This window comes from Epinephelus fuscoguttatus, linkage group LG23 (assembly GCF_011397635.1).
Source record: "Epinephelus fuscoguttatus linkage group LG23, E.fuscoguttatus.final_Chr_v1".
Taxonomy (NCBI): Eukaryota; Metazoa; Chordata; class Actinopteri; order Perciformes; family Serranidae; genus Epinephelus; species Epinephelus fuscoguttatus.
In genome coordinates, this window is record NC_064774.1 from 7,717,550 (window position 1) to 7,740,498 (window position 22,949).

The 22,949-nt window shown below is 41.3% G+C and overlaps 1 protein-coding gene across 1 annotated transcript; it reads left to right on the forward strand.

The window, feature by feature from the left end:
- The first annotated feature begins 626 nt into the window (after positions 1-626).
- Positions 627-19,420, forward strand: zgc:77880 (zf-DHHC domain-containing protein). The gene is made up of 9 exons (XM_049568186.1): positions 627-766; positions 2,128-2,216; positions 4,562-4,635; positions 7,780-7,892; positions 8,010-8,071; positions 8,235-8,355; positions 8,494-8,566; positions 8,818-8,998; positions 9,107-19,420. The coding sequence occupies exons 1-9, from the start codon at positions 642-644 to the stop codon at positions 9,196-9,198; spliced, it is 930 nt and encodes a 309-aa protein (XP_049424143.1). The 5' UTR covers positions 627-641; the 3' UTR covers positions 9,199-19,420.
- Positions 19,421-22,949: the final 3,529 nt, after the last annotated feature.

Below are 22,949 nucleotides of genomic sequence, written 5' to 3' on the forward strand. Positions count from 1 at the left end.
ATAGAATATGAAAATTTTAAACGAGAATAGAATATAAATAGTAAATAGAAAATAGAACAACCCAAATAAAAGTCGAACTTTTAAAGAAGAGATAAACAGAAAAGGTAAATTATATTCGAGAGAAACATGTACAGTTAAATAGGCGGTATGTACATAACTGTCTCTATATATAAATGTACATATTGTATACAAAAAAAATCTGTAAAATGTGTTCAATATCACAGTTAAATTTAAATTATATCATAAGTACCAAACTTTGATTATAGAATAAAATTCTCTAATACTTATATAATATAATTTGAATATTTAAAATATTCAAATAAAAATGTATAAACAATAAAAACGATGAATGGAAAATATTGCTACCTATATAAAAGCAGCAATAAGGAAGAATTAAAAAGGAAAAGTAACGTATTTCCAAGATATAATTGTTATATTTTCAAGAAATATACATAGTGAGACACAAAAACATACACATAGATATAGATATTAGAGCATGAAAATATAATTTGCAATATGCTTGGATGGCCTGCGCCATTTTTTAAAATGAGTGAACTGGCCCTTTAAGAAATTCCTGTGATTTCCCACGGTCCGGGAAGGCAGCATGAGACGGGGGACAGGGGGGCGGAGCCCGGCAGAAGATGGCGTCTCTGCGCTGTAGGCGAGACCCCTGCGGCGTTATCTGTCTGATTTTAACTTATTTCAGCGTGTTTTACGCGGACTACGTGGTCATACAGTATGTCCTCATCCCCGCCTACTCGGACAGGTCGGTACTTTGTGTTTTAATGTCGTTTAACCCCCTAAAAAACCGACATGGCGTCTGCTCCTCTGCGCTGTCTCCATTCATATGACAGCAGACAGGTCTGACAGCTTCCTCTCTGTCTCTCTGCCTCTGCTGAATCCTAACCAAACTTGTTTTTTATCACACTAACACGTATTTATTTAAATCCAGGTGCGTGTTTCTGACGGGTTTTTATTGAGGTGACACCAGGTTACATGAGTGTTTCCGTTTGTTTACTAGCTGGGACCCGAAACAGTCAGCTGTAACGTGACAGGAGGCTTCAGTTGTTTGTCACGGATGCGTTTAAGAATACAGGGATTTACTGACTTTACATCACATTTATAGTTCACTGCCTTGATTCCTTACATTAAATAACACTTTTTGTATTTCTGTTAATTTAGTCTGTAGCTCTAGTTGACAGTGACACAGTCTCAGGCCAAAAAAACAATGCTGGGATGTAACTAAGTACATTTACTCGAGGTGTAGAGTACTCAAGTACAATTTTGTGGTGTTTGTTCTTCACTTATATATTTTTACGTTATGCTTCTTTGTCCTTATCCTCCATTACAATTTAGAAGTAGCCTAAATATTGTACTTAAAACTCCACTTGCTACATTAATTTGTAAACGTCACGACTGATGTAGCGTTCAGGTGCGCCTCGGATAGTCCAATTTCCCGACTTTGGTGCGTTCATGAGCTTTATGTCGTGATATGGAAATAAAGACGTTTCAAAGACGATGTCTTTTATTGTTCAGAGCATTTAACCTCCTGAGACCTGACTTTTTGGTTGGTATGCATTTTTAATTTCTCCTAGCTATTTGAGATCAGTAGGATACAAAACTAAATATTGTCAACAATAATAAAGTCGCAGTGTCCTCAAACGAGTATTTCCTAATTAACAGGGTCTAAGCTTGTTACTGTCGCTGAAATCAGTCAAATTCGTTGCCATATCAAACTACAAACGTGATTAATCTGTCTGCTGTGAAAGTTTCACTCTAGGTTTTTTCCCCCCTCGAGTTAGCTATGTGTTTGTTTGTTTGTTTGTTTCAAAACTATTTCAGTAATCTAGTGATCATGTTCATAACTTTCCTGACCAAGAATGACAAAAAAATGCTTCTCCAATTCGAGAACCTGTTTTTCCCTTTTTCGTATTATTGAAAACTTTCTGGACAAAACAGCTTCTTTAATTCGTGTCTTTCTGGCATTTTGTAGATCTAACGATTATTTTGGAAAATAGTTGGCAGGTTAATCGATTAATCGCAGCCCTACACATAACAGAAGAGTTAATGAAACAACAAATGGTGTTTGTTTGGTGCATTGAGTCTCCTTCTCTAACCCTCTGACAGTGTTTGGTGTACTCTACATGGATCAGTGTTCAACCTGATTCTGCTGCTGCTGCTGGCCTGCCACTCCAAAGCTGTCTTCTCAGACCCTGGTCGGTAACTGTGAGGGTGTGCGTGTGTGTGTGTTCACTGTTTAGGCTCATGAGGCAAGAAGGAAATGTACAGTGGCCCTGAGAGCGCAGCACACTGCAAACACGTGCAAATAGATGGTGCTTCTCAAAGTAAAGACTCCTTCCCACCTCAATCATGATAGAACAGTTCAGAGAATGTGCAGGTGTGTTTCACTGGAAAGTTTCCGCCCTACAATTTCAAAAACAGCGGGAGAATTGGCCAACCCTATAAAAGAGACAGACTTGTTTGTCACTGAGTGAGTGATGACGAGGGTGTTGCTCTATGAAATGAATGGGCGCTGTGGCATTTTCTGTAACCAGGGGTCACGACAGCGTGGAGGAATTAGCAAGCAAGCTAGCTGCAAGGCCAAGCGAACGAGTTCAAATATCTTGTAGTCCTGTTCATGAGTGAGCGTAGAATGGAGCGTGAGATTGATCAGCAGCTTGATGCAGTGTCTGCTGTGATGCAGGCGCTGTGCCGGACCATCATGGTGAAGAGGGAACTGAGCCAGAAAGCAAAGCTTCCAATTTACTGGTCCATCGACGTCCCAACCCTCACCTATGGTCATGAAGAATGAAATCCCGGATACAAGTGACTGAAATGAGTTTCCTCTGTGGGGTGTCTGGGCTCAGCCTTAGAGATAGTGGGAGAAGCTCGGACACCCAGAGGGAGGTCGGAGTAGAGCCGCTGCTCCTTTGGGTCTAAAGGGTCAGTTGAGGTGGTTGGGGCATCTGATCAGGATCCTCCTGGGCGCCTCTTGTTGGAGGTGTTCTAGGCACGTCCAACTGGTAGGAGGCCCCGGGGTAGAACCAGAACATGGTGCAGGGATAACATATATCGTCCGGCCTTGGAACGCCTTTGGGTCCCCCAGGAGGAGCTGGAAGGCTTTTGTTGGGGAGAGGGACGTCTGGGGTGCTTTGCTTGGCCTGCTGCCCCCTGTGTCCTGGCTTTGGATAAGTGGCTGAAAATGATGGATAGATGGACGGACGGATGGACGGACGGGCTACAAGCTAACTAAAGTATGGTCAGTTAATCAGTTTGGCCCATTAGTCTGCGCCCATAGAAGGTTTTACAAACTATCGTTAACAGCAGAACTTGGTTATCATGGTGGCCGATCGATGCGCAGCCTCCACCAATCATGAGGGGACGTACATCACCAACCGGAGCTGAAAAGGGAAGGGTTGTGGGTACAGCTCCAGAAATAGCAGATCCCTTCTGCTTTATTAGTGTGTCTAAGTGAACTGTTCTTCATTAGACGTATCCACATGAAGTTTTGGGCTGGACCACAGCAACCGAGCACAGTCTGTGACTGAGTAAAGGACACCATTTCCTGTTTCAAATTCAAAGCCCTCTAGCATTTCATACACGGTCCAGCCTTATACTTAAAGACGAGCATGGCCAAGGATCGGCAATGCATTGGTGCCAACTCCATTTTTTTTCAGAAACAGATTTTGTTGGACTGCTGAAATAAAATAGCTCAGACTTTACTTGCATATTTTCCCTGTTTCTAAAGTAGGGGACAGAACCTATGCATTGTGCGCATAGGATTTTGGTTGCCTTAAGAGCACTGAGGATGAATTCTCTGAACGAAGGACTCTGTCCTTGGTATAATTCGGAAGATCCTCGACATCTTTGTGAAGATTCTCAGTCATCCAGGTCATGGTAATCTTAAGTGTTGTATTGGAGGCCCCCGGGGCAGACCCAGAACATGCTGGAGGGATTACATCTCATCTGGCCTGGGAACGCCTCGGGGTCCTCCAGGAGGAGCTGAAGAGTGTTGCTGGGGAGAGGGACGTCTGGGGTGCTTTGCTTGGACTGCTACCCCCACAACCCGGCCTGGGATAAGTGGATAAAAATGGATGGATGTATTGGGGACAACTTGACTTGCTTGAGTATCTTGAAGACGTTTCAACTCTCATCTAAAAACTGGAGAAGCCTCTTGGATGAGAGTTGAACCAGCAAGTCCAGTTGCCTACGATGCAGCACTTAAGGATCCAAGACATCGGAACAGTCGTTAAGCGGGGTTCGATGACAGCACATCCTTGAAATACAGCGGTTGAAGCATCCTTCCTTGACTTTGAGAAGCAGTTAGAGAAATAAATTGCCATGCGCATCACTTTTCAGTGTCCCCCAGAAACAGCATGTCTGCCTGTGGTTGTGTTTTCTGTTATTTGCACCTCTGTGTAGTCAAATTGGTGAAGGTGTTTTCTGAAGTTGCAGTGTGTTGAGGTCTCAGGGCCATTGCAGGAAATGGGAGAAACAGTCAGGAAAAGAAAAGACACTTTATTTGCCCTTTGTATTTAATGTGTGTTTATGTGTTGTCCAGGTATGGTGCCTCTTCCTGAGACAGCCATAGACTTCTCAGACCTTCGCTCCCAGTCGTCTCGGATGAATGAGAGGGTGAGTCGCACGGTTAAAATTCTCCTGATCCTTCTAATCTTACTAATTATACAAACTTTAGTTCGTCATTTTACTGCAGAGTCAAGTACAAATCGTTCAAAAACGTTTGAAGTAGCTTTAAATTGTTCCAGAAAGTCGTATCATGTAGTTCTGTGTCTGTTTGATAGCACAGAGCTACGTCAGCCATTTCCAGCTAAGAGATAAAGTGAATCTTTCCACCTTGGAAATATTTTTGTCATGAACTCAACAGAGAGCTAAAGGCTAATAACAGGGAGCTCCTCTCTGATTATAAGTCTATTATTAACAGCTATATATTTATCTGGTGGTGACTCCGTATTTACGTCTTAACAGCTGTACTTATGTCTGCTTTTGGGCTTGTTATTATGCACTCATGAGCTTAATGGCAGACGCCTGTGAAGAGTTGTCTTGATGGTGTTACAGTGATGGGGATGACGTATGAATCTGTAGCTCGACTGAAAACAGGAAACTCTGAATGTGTGTGATTCTTGACTTAGCTTTTTGGGTACTGGCTGACCAGAAAAAAACAGCGTGAATCTCAAACGTCTGTGGGTGCTGGGATCAGACCTTCTTCTGTTGTTCTGGGTTCATAATGTTGGTAGACAGGTGTGGTAAAATTGTATCTACATGGTACATTTTTAGATCTTTTAAGCCAATGTTCTAAAAGAATCAGTGGATGAACAGAAAATGATTCAACAAAAACTTTAATAATTGATTAACCATTTAAGGCAGTGTTTCTCCAATGGGGGTACAGGTACTTCTAGGGGCACCTTGGGAGTTCTGCAGGGGTTACGTAAGATTGTGAGATTTATTTTCTTATATTAATTTTAAAGTTCAACAAAAAATGTAATTGTTAATTCCATAAAACACGGTGTAAACTATACTAGCCATGCTACTTTTCACTGGTGAAGAAAGCTTTGTGTTTCTTTCATACCTTCTTGGTGAATCCAGATATGGAGGAAAGTCATAGGGGTCCACCTCCAACAACAACAAGAGCAATGTAATTCAAGTCGTATGCTCAGTCCTTCTCAAACAGACAGCCCTTTCTGACAGGGAACTGAGGCTCTCTTCAAAGCCAGCCTGTCTGTCTGGGAAGTAAGCATATGACTGGATAGATAAAGGCAGATTTATACTTCTGCATCAGCTCTAAGCAGAGCATAGACATATATACGTAGACGCCGCATTGAGTGGGTTTGCCCGCTGCTGCGATACGTCAATGTCGCCACCAAATTGGATGTGGCAAGGCTGCGCTGTAAACTAATAGAAGTGAATGGACTTAATTTCATAAAGCACCTTTCTACAAAGAAATTTACGTTAATGCCTCTCGTTTATTCATTCACACACGCTCTAATATACTTGGGAAACAGTTAGGCACCAGAAACAATGTATTTGATCTTCTCAGATGGCTAAGATAAGAACTTTATTGATCCCACACAGGAGTAATTCACCTTACATCAGCTATAGAGAACAAGGTAGTGCCAAAAAACAATACACAGTATATATAGGACGTGTGGAAAGGATGACGCAGTTATTCGGCAAACCACCGTTTATTACTGAACAGTACAGGTTACTGTTGGCCGTAACCACGCCAAAACAACCAACAAACAAGAACTTAGCTGGAACTCCAACTGTGCACTCCTGCTCTCTCCTCCAGCTCGTTCCTACACACACCAGCCCCCTCACACATATTGCCCTCATTCCCATCACACTCACACCTCGCCCCCCTACCTATACTCATTCAATCCCAAACATGCCATTATCTCACAGAACACTGACATTATAACAGAACATTTACTGCAGGGTCGCTGCAATATATATATATATATATATATATATATGTACACACATATGTGTATATATATGTGTATATATGTGTACTGTGTATTGTTTTTCGGCACTACCTTGTTCTCTATAGCTGATGTAAGGTGAATTACTCCTGTGTGGGATCAATAAAGTTCTTATCTTAGCCATCTGAGAAGATCAAATACATTGTTTCTGGTGTCTAACTGTTTCCCAAGTATATTAGAGCGTGTGTGAATGAATAAACGAGAGGCATTAACGTAAATTTCTTTGAAGAAAGGCGCCTTATGAAATTAAGTCCATTCACTTGTATTAGTTTACAGCGCAGCCTTGCCACATCCAATATGGCGGCGACGTTGACGTACGGCTCAGCGCTCGATGCGGCGTCTATGTATATATGTCTATGAAGCAGAGCCTACACCGTAGCCTACGCACATGCCCTACGCCGCTGTGAGCGATACTTGGGGATTCTGTGAAGTGCTGTAAAGTTAAGTTGATTCAAAACACACATTAAACACACATTAAACATGGCTTAATAGAGACAGTTTCAAACACAAGTACACAAATCAGTTTCACTATAACTCGCAGCATTCACAGACAAACACTTGTCTTTATCTGGACACATTTTCCCCACAAATACAACATGCTAACGTTATTAGCACAAGCCTATGGCATTTTACATTGTATAAATTAGCCTAGTGGCTAGGGGACTTTTCCTCTTCTCATATGAAGCCAGGGACAACAGCAACATTTAACAAAGGTAAAATTTCAAAATTCAGCTCCATTACAACTCACAAGGTTCACTGACAAAACAACTGTCTTATACTAAACATGTTTTCCAAACAAATACAACATGCTAACATTATTAGCACAAGCCTGTGGCATTTTACATTGTATAAACTAGCCTAGTGGCTAGCGGACTTTTCCTCTGCTCATATGAAGCCAGGATAAATCACACACAAGACTTAAAATGCTATTTTTGTGGAGGCTTTATTGTCTGGAGGTGCACATCAGGCTATGATGTAGGATACGGCGTAGGCTCTGCTTCGATGCAGAGATAGGTACGACGTTGATTCGATGCAGAAGTATAAATATAAAGTATAAACTTGGATTATACAGCTGGAGTTGTGTGAGAGTCTGTAAACAGATGTTTTGATATAGTTTTGCTCTTGTTAAATGTGGCCCCATATGGCTCCAGTTCATCAAGAATTTTCTCTATTTTTGGATTCTCTGTTCACCGTGGAGGCATGCGAGAAAAACAAACACTCCAGCTGAAACTGGATTATTTGTGTTTGAGTATCCTTCAAACTGTCCGTCTGTTTTCAGGGCTGCGAAGGCTGGACGGTGTGCAGTCGCTGCGAAACCTACAGACCTCCCAGAGCGCATCACTGCCGTGTCTGTCAGAGGTGTATACGCCGCATGGACCATCACTGTCCCTGGTGAGACATCGCACACCGATCCTCTTTGTTTCGTGACTTCCACTTTTCATCTCTCACTCTTCCTCTTCTTTCTTTAGTCATCTTCTTCTCACCCACGTCCTGATTTGTGTATTTTAGGATCAACAACTGTGTTGGAGAGCTGAACCAGAAGTATTTTATCCAGTTTCTCTTTTACACCGGTGAGTACAAACACTGTACCACAGCTTGCAGTGGAGTTTGGTATTTGTGCTTCTACTTCAGTAAAGGATCTAAATACGTCTTCCAACACTGCTGCTACCACAACTACACCTGCAGGTGGTGCCACTGATGTTGTAATGGTGTACTGTGTATGTGTGAGTGCAGGCATGGCCAGTCTGTACTCCATGGTGTTGGTGGTGTCGGCCTGGGTGTGGCGGATAAGGAACGAGCGAGAGGGTGATGCAGAGAAGGAAGGGGAGGAGACGCCCAGCAAGCACCTGATAGTGTGAGTCCTCTGCGGAGTGAAGACAGGGTGGTCTTTGAAACTGAACTCTGGTGTTTCGGTGTGAAACAGTCCGTGAGTAGTTGTGTGTCGATTCTGATCGGTCAGCCTGCTGTTTCTGTTTCTTCCTCTCTCTTGTAGCGCTCACTACATCATCCTCCTGGTGGAGTCGGTGTTGTTTGGCGTGTTTGTCATGGTCATCTTCTACGATCAGGTACACACACACACAAACTTGTACTTAACTTGAGTATTTTAATCTCATGCAGCTTTATACTTCTCCACACCTCAAAGGGAAATATTGCACTTTTTACTTCACTACATTTGTTGAACAGTGTTAAACATAGGAAAACAGGGTCCAGGTTGAAAAACTTTATTATATAAAACAAGTTAGGCCTCAAAAAGTCTTGAATCCAGTGTCCTGAAATGTAATAACGCACTTTCTTCCCTCTCTGTGTCTCCCTGCAGTTGGTCTCCATAATCACAGACGAGACTCCCATCGAGCAGATGAGGAACAGGCTGATGATCAAGGACCGGGGCTCTTCATCTTCATCCTCTTCCTCCTCCTCCGCCTCCTCTCAGCTGCCTCACCACCCCACACACACCCGCAAGCCAAAGCTGGCTCTGCTGCGGGAGGTTTTCGGAAGAGGTGGGTTTGTGTTTGTCGTCCACGGTTTGAAATGCACCGCTCACGACTGTTCTTATCAGAGCGCTCATCGTGCGTTTGGATCATTTCGGCACTGTGCTCTCTCTCCAGGTTCGGTCTTCTGCTGGCTCCTTCCTCTCCACTCCAGCCCTCCGTCAGTTGGCGGCATCACGTACTCCGCCCTGCCCGACTACGACGTCTGACCACTGAGCTGTGAGGGCGACAGAGGGCGAGGAAAGGTTTTGCGTGTGTGTGAGAGTGAGTGTGAATTTTCTGCCTAACTACGATGTCTTATCTTTATCTTTGGACCTGAGTGCTGAAGAGGAAGGAGGATGAAGGGGGGAAAAAGACTGCGTGTGTGTGTATTAGATGAATGAATGAATGTATGAAGTATGTGTGACTCAATCCCCCAGGACCTAAACGTGTTCAGCCTCAGACTCATGAATTTCCTTCCTGTCGTGACAGTGGAGCTCCGACAGTCCCCGTTTTGTCCCGATCTGCCAGCGTTGTTGACGTTGTTTTGTGGAAGAGTTGGCCCCTTGTGAACACTGGGGTTTGACTGATGTGGGTTTATACGCATTTTTTTTAACCCAAAGCTGCTGATATTGGATGTATTACCCTCCATGAAATTTAACGATTTTCACGGCCAGTAATTTCAGACATTCAGGGCCCCCAGGATGCACTTCCTGTTTGAACCAAAAGCCTCTGAAATAACATTCAGGCCATCACGAGACACCAAAACAGTCCAGTGGAAACTCTAAGATGCTCATAATGAAACACATTATGCAAAAATATTTCTGCATAAACACGAGAATCAGACCTAAAGAGGGTTTCTACGACCTTAATCAGCATCGACCTACATGTCAGTCTAACCCCAGTGCCATCTTTTGATTACGGTGTTTTTAAGGGAGCTGTATTTATTTCTCTGACGCAAACAAGCATCAACTTCTCGAACAAAAAGCCTCTAAAGGAGGTCAGGTAGGTCAACCTGTTTCATCAAAGTGTTTGTACATCTTCAACCCCTGAATGAAAACTGGCCTTGTGGTTGTCAAAGTGTAACTTTGCCCCCAAAACGAGCTTGTGTTTTATGTTTTAAAAGTTTTATGTTTTCTTTTATATAGAATCAAATTCATTTTCCCGCGGCTTTAAATCGATACCGGATTGTGCACTGATGTGGAATTTTAAAGCTGGTACCAATATCTGATGTTTTCCCAACTGCATTATACTTTTACGCAGGTTCAAAACAGGTTGGATTTTAACTTTAAATATATGGCCAAAAGTATGTGGACACCTTTTGACAGCAGTTTCATCCCAGAACCACTTCTCAGGCTTACCCCCAGTTTTGGGAACCTGCTGCAGGGATTTGCTCTCGTTCACTGAGGTCCAACAGTAGGCGTGGGAATCTCTAGGCACCTCACGATTCAATTCCGATTCTGAGGGCAACGATTTTGATTCTAAAACGATTCTCGATTCTAAAACGAGCCAATAAGAAAATTTACCCTAGATATTGAAAAGCATTATTGTAATAAAGCTGGGAATACATATCCAGTGCATACAAACTGTATTACTTCCTGTGGTTGAGATGATACACTCCACCAGTCTCCTCCGGTCCATCCTCCTCATCCACAAATCTCAACGGGACTCTCCTGTCCCTCGTCGACCTCCTCGACATTTCTCCTCCAGTATTTACAAAACTATAACTGACTATAACTATCTATGAACTGTAAAAACACAAACTATTGCAAAAAAGACAATGGCAGAACTATGGTGAAAACACGACAAAAACACGGCATAAAAAAACTTAAAAGCTCTCAAAAAACCACAAATACTATTATTTAGAACACTAAATATTATTTACAAAGAAACCGCCACCCAAACTCCACCAAAACACAGCTAAAACAGTTCAACTTGCACTCTCCTCGTCAGCTGTCACTCTCCTCCAATTCCCTCCCCTCCTCCACAGGTAATGACATCACTACCGTAATGTATATCACTGGAAAGCTCCGCTTCTCAGCTTTCAGAATCCGTTGGAATTACGTCGATAGCGTGAATGGTCGAGAAGTTACAGTAATTTGAAAAATAAATATAAAAATAAAATTAAAATCAATTACAAGTTTTCCGCATCGATGCTCGCATCGTTCAAGACAGAATCTCGATGCATCTAAAAATCGATTTTTTTTTTTCCCCACCCCTATCCAACAGTGAGTTGGGCGATAAGATCCGGCTCATCCAAGTTCATCCCAAATGGATGGGGTTAAAGTCAGCGCTCTTCACAGCACCCAGTCAAGTTCTTCCTCACTAAACTGAGAAAACTCTTTATTTATGCTGACATTGTTTATGGCGACATTCGTTTGGTCTTCCCCAAACTGTTGCTCCAAAGTTGGAGGCACACTGTTGTGTCGTCCCTTCATTGTAACTTTCAATGAATTTCCGCTGCAGGGTTCGGCTTGACTTGAGTCACTTTTGGCACGAGGTACTTTTCTCAAATTTGTTTTCATCTGTTAGCAGTACTCCTCAGCGTAGGTGGAACACAGTTACACTCAGTTACCAGAAAAAATGTTGGCAGTGTACATTTTTGTATGCATTTGTATGTTGCTATGAAGCTCATATGTTAACCACATGGTTATGGTTAGGAAAAAAGATCATGTTTAGTTTGAGATACCTCGTTTCACTAGGGCACTATCCTGGTTTGAAAAGCAGCGATGTCTCAGTAAAAACCAAAGCTACAAAACACCCACGTTTTGTGCCTAAAAACCTGCTGGAAACACAGCAATGACTCCCTAAATCATTGCATTTGTTGTGGTTGAACAGCGATGTGCAGCTTGACAAGCATCTCGCATTGGTGATATACCATCCGCCCTCCACCTTCAAATGGCTAAGTCAGCTCATACACTATGACATTTTACAATCGTTGGCAAGATACATATGAAACATACAAATATAACACTGCCAACGTTTTCTTCAGGTGAATCTTAGCCAATCGTCATAGGGATTGTGCGTGAAACTGCAGTGTTTAAACTTCACCTTCCATCACCTCAGCTCACTTGGAACTTTGACCAAGGTGGTACCAAAAATATACCAGGTACTATCTACAAGTTTTGCAGATGGAACCCAAAAAAGGATCGTTCCAAGTGGGTCGAGTCGTGCTGCACCATGCAGTGGAAATAAGTAGGGCTGCCCCCGAATAGTCGACTAAACGTTAGTCAACCAAAAGGGTCATGTGTCGGCAAGATTTCATTTGTCGCTTTTTCGCAGAAAAAAATAACAAAAATAAACAATTGTGAACCTCTATCAGGAGCTGCACCTTGTCAGAATAAATCCAAACCTATATGACTGGACCATGTGGAGATTTAATTTGAAAGGACAGACACAGGAAGTGTCCACATCAGGTTAATTTCCAGGGCTGGTACCTGCGGTTATTCCACAGGCAGATCTATAAATAAGGCATAAAAGGCCCTAAACCAAACGTCCACATACTTTTGGCCACATATAGTATAGTAATGGGTTCTCGCCTTTCTACAAACACCAAAAGACACCACAGGTCAGTGTATTTTCTATTATTTATTGAGCTGAAAATATCAAGTATACCATAAACAACTCATGTTTTTGAACACTTATATTATCCACTAATATTTTATTTCTATCTACCTGTCCTCCATCACACCCATGAGTTAATACCATCAAGCAGGTACAACAGAAACCACTAAGATGTGTGTTTGTGATACCTCGGGGGTTCATAAGCAAACAGGAAACTGAGAATGTCCACAAAGATTCCATGTTTATGTTGGTTTTTTCCTCATTCTTGTGTTTGTGTTTTTGAAGTACAAAAACGTTTGACGTGCTAACTCACTAAACTGTGTTACGGTTACAGATTTACACTACTACTACTACCACAACACACACACATACACGCACACAGGGTGTGATTTGAGATTTTAAAAGGGGGAATGCTGGGAAGAAAAAGACACAAGCATTGTTTACTGTCACGCTACCCTTTTAAGTCATTATATTCTTAATGTCAGAGATGAAAGTAATATTTTGTGTCATTCGTTCCCCATCAAATCACCCCGACACACACACTCACACACACACTCACTCAGAGTACACTCAGTATTCTGCTAAATCTCAGTGAAGGGACGTTCTTAACTTATTTATTGTTTCTAACTATTCCGTGGAGTTAACTCTACCAATAACTGTGTATTTTTATGTGATGGGTGAAGTTGCCTTTCCGTGTTGATTTGCTGCTGTTGTACGAACAACGATGAAGTGTGAAGGGGTGAGACTAAATAGACTGAAGGTAACCCACAGCTACTTCTACCCACACTTCTTCATCTCGTTTGTCGCTTTTCAAGCAGAGAGACGACACATCTTCAGCTTCTCGGATGTGGAATTTTTATGTTTTTCTTCCTCACGTATGAAACTTAACTAATGACTGTATAAAAGAAGCGGACATCGTGGCGTCCAGGTCCGAGAAGTGAAGCCGGTGCAGAAGTGCCTTAAACCTGCATTCTTTCTAATGACCAGCAGGGGGCAACTCCACTGCTGCAAAAATAAGCCATATCATGTAGAAGTCTACAAGAACATGACCCTGTTTCTCACTTGATTTAAAACCCTGATTGTGTAATAGCTGTGATGCACTGATTGGCAAATCCTTTTCAACCTATATGCAGCTGAATACAGTCCAAAGACAAGATGATTGGGTATGAAAGGGACAACCTCAGAAGGCGTACAAGCAAGGGTGACGTGATGTTCACCACTTCCTGATAGAATGTGTGGGCAAGTAGTCCCAAAGTTTAAGAGTATTTCTTAACACACAGTTGCAAGAATTGATGGATTTCCCCATCTTCTAATATCTTCAAACGATCCACAGAATCCGCAGATATCTGCACGTAAGGGGCAAGGCTAAAAACCAATATTGAATGCCTGTGACCTTTGACCCCTCAGGCTGCACTCTCTGAAAACCAACATGATTGCATAAAGCAGTGTTTCCCAACTGGTGGGTCACGGATCCATTCTGAATGGAACGCAAGTGACTCGCAAACGTGTCAAGTTTGTGAAAAACACGCTTATTTTTAAATACAGTGAATTTCCAGCACAGAGGTTTTATTTTGAAGTGCAATTTCCTGCTGTAGAGCAAGTGACTAATGGACAGCTACTTGACAGAGACAGCAAACTAGCTCGAATATGCAAGTATGGCGCTATTTTTAAGAATGTATTAAACTATGTGGACCTTGAACTAATAACTAAGGAGAAATCTGGACCACTGGTATAACGGCCATTACTACATGGGCTAGGAAACACTTTGGAAAACCACTGTCTGTAACACAGTTTGTTGCCACATCTACAAATGCAAGTTCAGACTCTACCAAGCAGAGTGAGAGTCAGATATCAACAATGCTGACTTCTCTGCATCTGAGCTCATCTGAGATGGACTGACACAAAATGTAAAAGTGTGCTGTGGTCCGACGAGTCCATCATGGACGTCATGTCCTCTGAGCTTTAGAGGAAAAGGATCGTCCAGATTGTTACCAGCTCAAAGCTCAAAGCCCCCATCTGTGATGGTATGGAGATGTGTTAGTGCCCATGGCATCATGGGTAAACTTCACATCTGTGAAGGCTCCATAAATGCTGAAGGTACATGTTTTGGAGCAACATATGCTGCCATCCAGATGACGTCCCTGCTTATTCCAGCAAGAAAATGAGACACATTCTGCACGTGTTACAACAGCGTGGCTTTGTTGTAAAAGAGTGCAGGTACTAGACTGACCTGCCTGAAGTCCAGATCCATGTGTGGCACGTACGCGCAAAATTTGACAAAGGAAACCCCGGACTGTTGAGCAACTTCAGTCGTATATCAAGTAAGAATGGGGAAAAAATTAACTTTAAAAACTTCAACAATTAATGTCCTCACTTCCCAAACACTTACTGAGTGTTGTGAAAAGGAAAGGTGATGTCACACAGCAGTAAACATGCACCTGACCCAACTCTTTTGGAACGTTTTGCAGGCATCAAATTCAGAATGAGTGTATATTACAAAAAAAAAAAAGTTTGGTACAGGTCAAAAAGGATTCGCGATTCATTGCATTCTGTTTATCAGCATTACACAGCATCACAACTTGTTTTGGATTTGGGGTTGTGTTACCTAAACAAACATTTTTCTAGTGAGTTTATGGTCTCAATCGCTGGTTTCAAGTCTTCGACAATACAGAATAATGTTCATTCGGTAAATTTTGGTCCCATTTAAGGGTAAAATAGACAACAAAGCGGGGTGTGCTTTGGGGCGTGGCTACCTTGTGATTGACAGTTGCGACCACTGAGACCTGTCAGCTAAGATAGAAGTGTAGCAATGCATATCCTCCACAGCTCCGCCCTCTTGTCCAAATATAGTCACTTCTGGCTCCAAAAACAAGATCACGACTACCCAAATGCTGAACTCGCGGCCTCAGAACGGAAGTCGACAACCCAGTGGGTGACAGCACAGTGACTGTGTCCACTTCTTTTATACAGTCTTTGTACTATACTCTATACACTATACTGTAATGGAATAATTGTTGGTTACAGCCTTATTTTCAAGTGTATGCCATCCTTTAGAAATGGAAAACTAGAATTGTCTTCTTTGGCATTAAAAGACGTTGCAAAAATGGCATTTAAATCCTTGATTTGCTCTCAAACTTAAGTCAAAAGATCTGGTGCTAATATTTTGGAATGGCAACGGCCAGTTTTTAGTTTTTGCCAGTGTTGTTACAGTTACGTCTTCACATGGAAAACTGCTCGTATTTTATCATGTATGATCGTGAAACACTCACACTGAGGTGGTTTTTCATGGTCTGGATATAAATTGAAAAGAGGCAAAGGCAACTTCACCCCTACACGTGTTTTTATGTATGTGTATATATAGTTATCCTGTGTTTGACCTGGGCTGAACATTATGACGTGCTTCAGTGGATTTAATGAACCCTCTGTTTTAACAGAGTATTGACAAACGATTTTCACGTGTTACAGAACGAGAACTGCCAGTTGGGAGAGGATGTTTCCTCTGAAAAGCCCTCTTTCTTGAATTATGTGACTTTAAATCACCCGGAGTGAGCTGCCTTTTTTATTATACGATCACATGTTTCAAGAAATTCAAGTTACTGAAATGTCCTGACTCTTTATCAAACTAGCAACCTTGGAGAGACGTTAGCGGCGGTTATGAGAGGCGTGCAGCGCTGCCAAAGGGTTTGTAAGGCTGCGTTCACACTGCGAGCGTGCTGTTGTGTTTTGTACATCAGGCCCTGGTGGTGCTGTGTTACAGGGTTTTTTGTACAGTGATCAGACCAAACATATGTATGATGTACGGTTATATGGACAGTGGGGCTTCAGTACAGTTTTTAATTAGCACGGGTTGATGTGATGTGATGTTTCAGTAATTGGGGCTTTAGCTTTTTCCAAAAATATCAAGTTTGAAAACGCAGTGATGTCTCGATAATAAACAGCCCCTTTCATGGCACTGTCCTGGCTGGAAACGCAGCGGTGTCTTGGTTTAAAACAACCGATTGTCTTGGCACTATCCCAGCAAGAAATTCAGAGACAGGTCGCGAAAAAACACACACGTTTGTTGGCCTCAAAGCTGCTGGAAGACGCAGCAATGACTCACAAAAAAACAACCGTTTTGGTTGTTTGTTAGTCTTGAACAGTCGTCTGCAGCTTGGCAGGCGTCTTGCCTAGGCATCATCCCATCTAGCATCCCGTCCGCCCCGTAGTAACAAGGTCTGCTCATGGACTACATCATATATTACTTCACTAAAATTAGGTGGGGAAAAAAGTGGATCGGTGTCGGTTATCAACCAAAAAGTTGTTCGGCATATTGGATATCTGCAAAAAATCCAATGTTGTGCACCCCTAGTTTGCAGAATCCTGCAGTGCCACCATTTTCTTCTAGTGTCTATACTGACTTATTTGCTTTCTTGCTGAGAGTTAGATAAGAAGATTGATACCACAGAAGCTACAACCAGCAGCCAGTTAGCTTAGCTCAGCATAAAGACTGGAAAGGGGAGGTTAGACCCCATAAGACTCTGTACGGATTAAACAAATAAGATATAACATGTTAATTAATGAGCTTTAGATGGTTTTTGTCACCTTTGGACAAAGCTAGGCTAGTTTCCAGTCTTTGTGCTAAGCTAAGCTAACCATTCCCCTGGCTCTAGCTGTGGTATGCATCTTCTCATCTAACCCTTGGCAAAAAAGTAAAGAGGTGTGTTTCTCAAAATTACGAATTGTAGATTGAAGTTCTTCCCGATTTCCTATCCAGCTCAAGCTCAGCGATAGCCAGTTGGAAAACGACAAAAAAAAAAACAATGGATGCTACCATTCTAACAGTTTCCTTTCATCCTTCAAACAAAAGCAATAGAGAACTGAGAGGCTTTGTTTGGCTCAACTTCTTCGTCCGTTAGCACCTTTCAGAGAACCAAAATCACATTGGCAGTGATGCCAGGAAGTGCAGATCCCTTATCTTTTACTTTGTTAATCTGAGACTACCAGTGACGTAGTTTATCATCTGTTTCCAAGTGATTTTGTTTCATTAGCTCAGGGTGTGAACGCATGTTTTCAAACCCCATCATGGCGACAAAGCAGCCGCCCTCCAAGCTAAAAGATGCCTTATTTCTGTTGGTGTTTATAGTGTTTGACTGTGGGAGGGGGTGCAAAATTTTCCCGAATGTTTCTCGTAGCCACTGGTAACCGCTCTCCAACACCTCTCGACGGGCAGGTATCACTTAACGCCCTGACATACCAAGCTGACAGTCGGCCGTCGTCAAAGTTGGGCTGTTGGTGAGCGTCTGCCACGCTTGTCCATGCGGTGTGCCACGCACTGTTGGCCCTCATGGGCGCTAGTTGGCCTTTTATCCGCTGATTCAGCATGTCGGATCGGCGTGGTGAAAGTAGAGCCAGACGGCAAATGAAATTACTCTGATTGGCAGAGTGGCAAATGTAAACAAAAAGCTAAAGTCAAACGGGAGTGAGGTCAAAATGATTATTCGAAAAATTGTCGAATACTTGCCATGATTTTCGAATAGTGTTTTTGCTTGTGTTGCCCATCCCTATTGATAATGTTATTAACGTGCTAACTGGCTAACTAGCGTCAAGACGTTCTTCCGGTTTCCCTTTTTGAATGACGATTACAGAAGGCTGCCATCTTCTGGTATGGAGGGGTATGTCCTCTCACATAGGTGCAAAACACATGTGCTTGTTGGCCGTTGGTTTGGTGTGTCAGGGCATTTACAGTGCGTCCTCGCCCAGGTTTGGTTTCCGTTAGCTGTACATAGGAAGGTCCATATTTTATATCTCGATGATGTGCAATTCTCATGAAGGGAAAGTTACTGAAACTTTTTTTGTTTGTTTTCTATGGCGATCTGGGTAAAACAAAGGTTTGAAATGTTTTTGTGAGGTGCATGAGGTCAAGTCTTAATTTGTCTTTGAATTTAACATCAAAATGTGCTTCTCTTGCCTTTTCTGTAAAATCTTAGTAATTTACAGTCCCACAGTCACTCTTAAATCAAGCACACCTCACCTTTGTCCAACACCCTAAAAACATTTCAAACTGTTTTTTGTCCAGGTGTGTGTTAACTATCAGGGTACTGGCTTGCTTGTTTGACTCTGTTGAAAAATGCAGTTGATCTGTTTTTTTTGTTTGTTTCTTTTGTATCAGTGTTGCTCAACAGGGTGCGCTTGTTTCGGCTCATCCACTTTGGCGCCTCCGTACCACTGGTTCCATCATTTAAAATCCCACTCACACTCGCCAGCTGTCGGAGGAAACAAAACAAGCGCACCCCATTTTTGCTGTTTTACTTGACAGCGGGAAGGAATGTGTGTACAAACAAAGAGGGCCTGAAATTAACACCCAGCCACCAGCCAAACATTTATCAGTCAGATCTGCTGGCCTGCTTGGCAATTCAAAAACCTGGAACTTTATTGACTTCTATGGCAGAACAACAGACAGTGCGTCAGTGCTTTCCCCTTGACCTACAGTGGCTTGTAATTGTTGCAATGCTGTTTTATCATAATTTAGAAAAGCTGTTTGCTAATCAAACAAACATCAACCAAAGACGTAAAATACAACCTTCTGAAATACTGTTTTAAATTTTAAACCAGTAAAACGTAGAGAAAGTTTATCTCAGGTCAGTAAAGGATTGTTTTGCCTGGACTTAGCCTTCAGCTGGTAAAACTCTATTTGTTGGCTGGTTGGCCCAAAAAAAGTTAGTTTCACGCCCTGCGAACAAAACCAACAAAGAGTTTAATATCATGTGGCTTCATGATGAACAAGTTTACAACCGACTGATGTTTTATTTATTGTTACTATCTTGAAAACCGTGACCTGTGTATTATTCCTAATGACATGCTGCTCTGGCTGGTTCAACTGGAAGTAAAACAGATGTCTTTTAAACTTCACTGGCTCCTCTTGTCTTTTTCAAGGGTTTTGTGAGTTTAAATTACCTCTTAAAAATCCAGATGAAATGGCAATTCGAGAGCTTCAGTATTATGATGTATATTTTTTTATATATTTTATTTATTTTTTAATGCTTTGATTTATTTTTTAATCTACCCCTTGGCCACAGACTAAAGTTGGTAAGATGTTGCTGTTGGATGCAATCTAGTCGCCAGAATAAATGTTGACATCCGACATTGACTTTTGCAAATCATGGACATGTAACATTTTTATTTTATTATGTAGCTGATATATATCAAAGCCTTAAGTTTCAGCAGTGTTGTGGTTAATGTATGGTTATCTTTACACACAAAAAACACTTAAGGTAAGGTTTTGGTGGCACAACCACTACTGGAAATTCAGCTATGTGTTGCAAAAAAATGACCCCGTTTTGGTTGCACAATCTCTGCCGAAAATGCAGCAATGTGTTTCTAAAAAACACCCCGTTTTGATCTCACAACCACCGCTGGAAATGCGGTTGTGTTGCTAAACAACACCCCGTTTTGGTTGCGCAACCACCTATGAAAATGCAGCAAAGTGTTGCAAAAAACATCCTATTTTGGTTGCGCAATGTCTCCTGGAAATGCAGTGATGTGTTGCTAGAAAATACCCTGTTTTGATTGCACAATCTCCACCAGAAATGTGTTGCTAAAAACACACTTGTTTTGGTTGCACAGCCACTGCTAGAAATGCGGCTATGCGTTGCTAAACGGCACCCCGTTTTGGTTGCACATCAACCGCTGAAAATACAGCAAAGTGTCAGTAGAAAACACACTGTTTTGGTTGCACAGTCTCTCCTGGAAATGCAGCAAAGTGTTGCTAAAAATACCCCACTTTCATTGCACAACTACTACTGGAAATGCAGTGCTGCGTCACTACAGTTTTGGTGCCACTAGTCTTTTTCACAGTGCCCTAGAATAATTCTAGAAGATAAACATACCAACCATCATAACTGAAAATGTACATTTTGATATATTTATTTGACATCTTACTTTTTAATTAACAGCAATGCATACATGACACACATTAGTGTTTAATGTCAGTGCAGTTATTCTGTGTCAGGTGTTCCTGTAGACTTAATGTCAGAAAACAGCTCATAGTGCAACAAAATACAATTCAAAAGCAGTACAAACCGCAGTTTCCAAAATGACCATGAGGTCGAATCAACAAATACTGAACATGACTGATTGCAGGTCTGATTATTAGATTTAATGAACCAACGACTAATATTTTCCTAGCTCTAATTCTTAGTACAGCAGAACCACTTTAATCTTCTATAGCCTCCCAAATCACCATGAACGTCAAAAAAAGGTTAAAGGTTTCAGGTTAAAAAACAGCTTAATATCACTGCATCCAAACTGCCACTGAAACAAGGCTCGGAGCTCCACTATCAGACATTACATCACTACTGTAGACACCGTTGTGCCGGCTCTTGTATCAAAAACCATTAACAGGTAAAAGCAGATGGACCAGTTCTTTACAAAGAGCTTTAAGGATCTGGGGCCGTGTTCACAAACACTAAGAACACTCTCAGAGAGCTCCTAACTCAGCCTAAAAGTTTTAGGAAGGAGTCCCAGCTTAGGAGTGTTAAGGAAAGTTCTCAGAGCAACTCTGAGCAAGGAAGAGACAGAAACTTTTACCTTAGTTAAGAGGTGTGGTTAGGTATGACATGCTTTTTAACAGATGTAATGGCTGTCTCGTGAGCCTTTTTTTTGTGTTGCCTGATAAAGGTCTAGTGCCGAAACGTCGCAAAGAAATTATATATTGCAAGTTAAACAGTATGCAGGAGCCCTTTAGCAACTTTTTGGTCTCGTGAGCCTGCAAGGTGAGGACACCCAGTGGAAATGAAATGAACTGCGTCTCAGTGTGAGACTGAAAGTGTTGTTAGTGTGATCAGTCTGCAGATGGAAGTTTGAGACAAACCCAAGTCGCCACTGTTTGATGACTGCAAAACCTTTAATCATACATGATGAGTTTAATAAATAAGATGATGCTCAATAAATGTAACATGACAATAAAGTTTCAAACCACAGTGCAAAACACTTTTAAGTAGAAATGTTTTTAGAGACATTTTTAACTTTATCATTAAATTAGGAAAATGTGATATTAGCTGTGTCTCATTTCAGAGGCTGCGGTGTTTGAAGGACGCTGCTTTTGCTGTTGCCCATGTTTTTTCTTGACAGTGTGGATATGTTATGTTTGACAAAATCGTTTTTTAAAGGAAAATGTATCATAAAATGTTTTCAAAGAAAACCAAAACTCAGAAGTCTTTGAATGATGATGATGATGATTAAAGGAACAGTACAGTATTTAGGTGCAGAAATTCGTTGGTGTGGAACAAGAAACTTGTGGACATGCATACATTATGCCATTTTAAATGAATTTTTTTTTTTCCTAATTTAAGACATTAAGACATTTCCACTGAAGAGGGAAGCATTTATACTCCTAAAGACAAAAAAGTGTTGTGTTGCCATGTGAGGGGTTACCTAGCTGCTGTTATGTACACTTTTTTGTTTTATTTGTATACACATTTATCTGGTTTACTTTATTTTTTATTTTCCTACTTTAAACACTTTAAATAAATACAACTTTATGGACAAGTCAATTATAGCTTTATATAGTATGTATGCGTCTATGTAAAGGGAATGTACAGTAAATATTTCTGTGAATTTAAGTTAAGTTATACTATTACACAGTAACTAAATTATTTAAATTAACATAACGTAAAACTGGTGTATCTGTGCGGCAGCAGCTCACTGAAAACACCAATTAACATTACTTGAAACTGATTTCGTGTGGTATGTTTTAGCACTGGTGTCGAAATAACATTAAAAAAGCACCAGTTTCACTCATGTAAATATCTAAGAGTGATTAACATAGGTAATGTTAGCATAAGGTAACGTTCATAATATCTTTTAACATTGACAGTTAAACTAACGTGAATGTAAAGAGTGGCTTAACGTTATCAACTAAACCATGTACCAACAACCGTTAGCTAAGTTGACTAACAGTAACATTAGTAGATCACAGAGTTTGGTTAATTTAGTGGCAATTTACTGCTAAACACGTCTATAAAGTCAAACGTTAACGATATTAAAGCAACTTGATTTTAATCGCTAAATAATGCAAATTTAATAATAACTGTACCTTTGGCATACAGTTCTTCTCACTCCTCCACAGTCCAGCTGAAGTAGGGGCATAGTAACGGCAGGAAAAATTACCCAGTCACGTATGTGCTAGGTCAACAGGTCAGCTATATGAACCATTCCTCATCAGAAAAAAAACCAAGAGACAGACCCAAAGCCCACATACCCTGAAACTGGGTTAATAAACTGACCCAGTATTTTTTTTCTGTGTAGTGTACGTTTATATTCAAGTGATACTATATTGAAAACCTCTTTAAAACCCAATGAACAAAACTGGAAGAAAAAAATTTGTTTTGATATTTTCGTTGAGGCGCTGACCCGATCACATCACTTAATTCTACTAAAG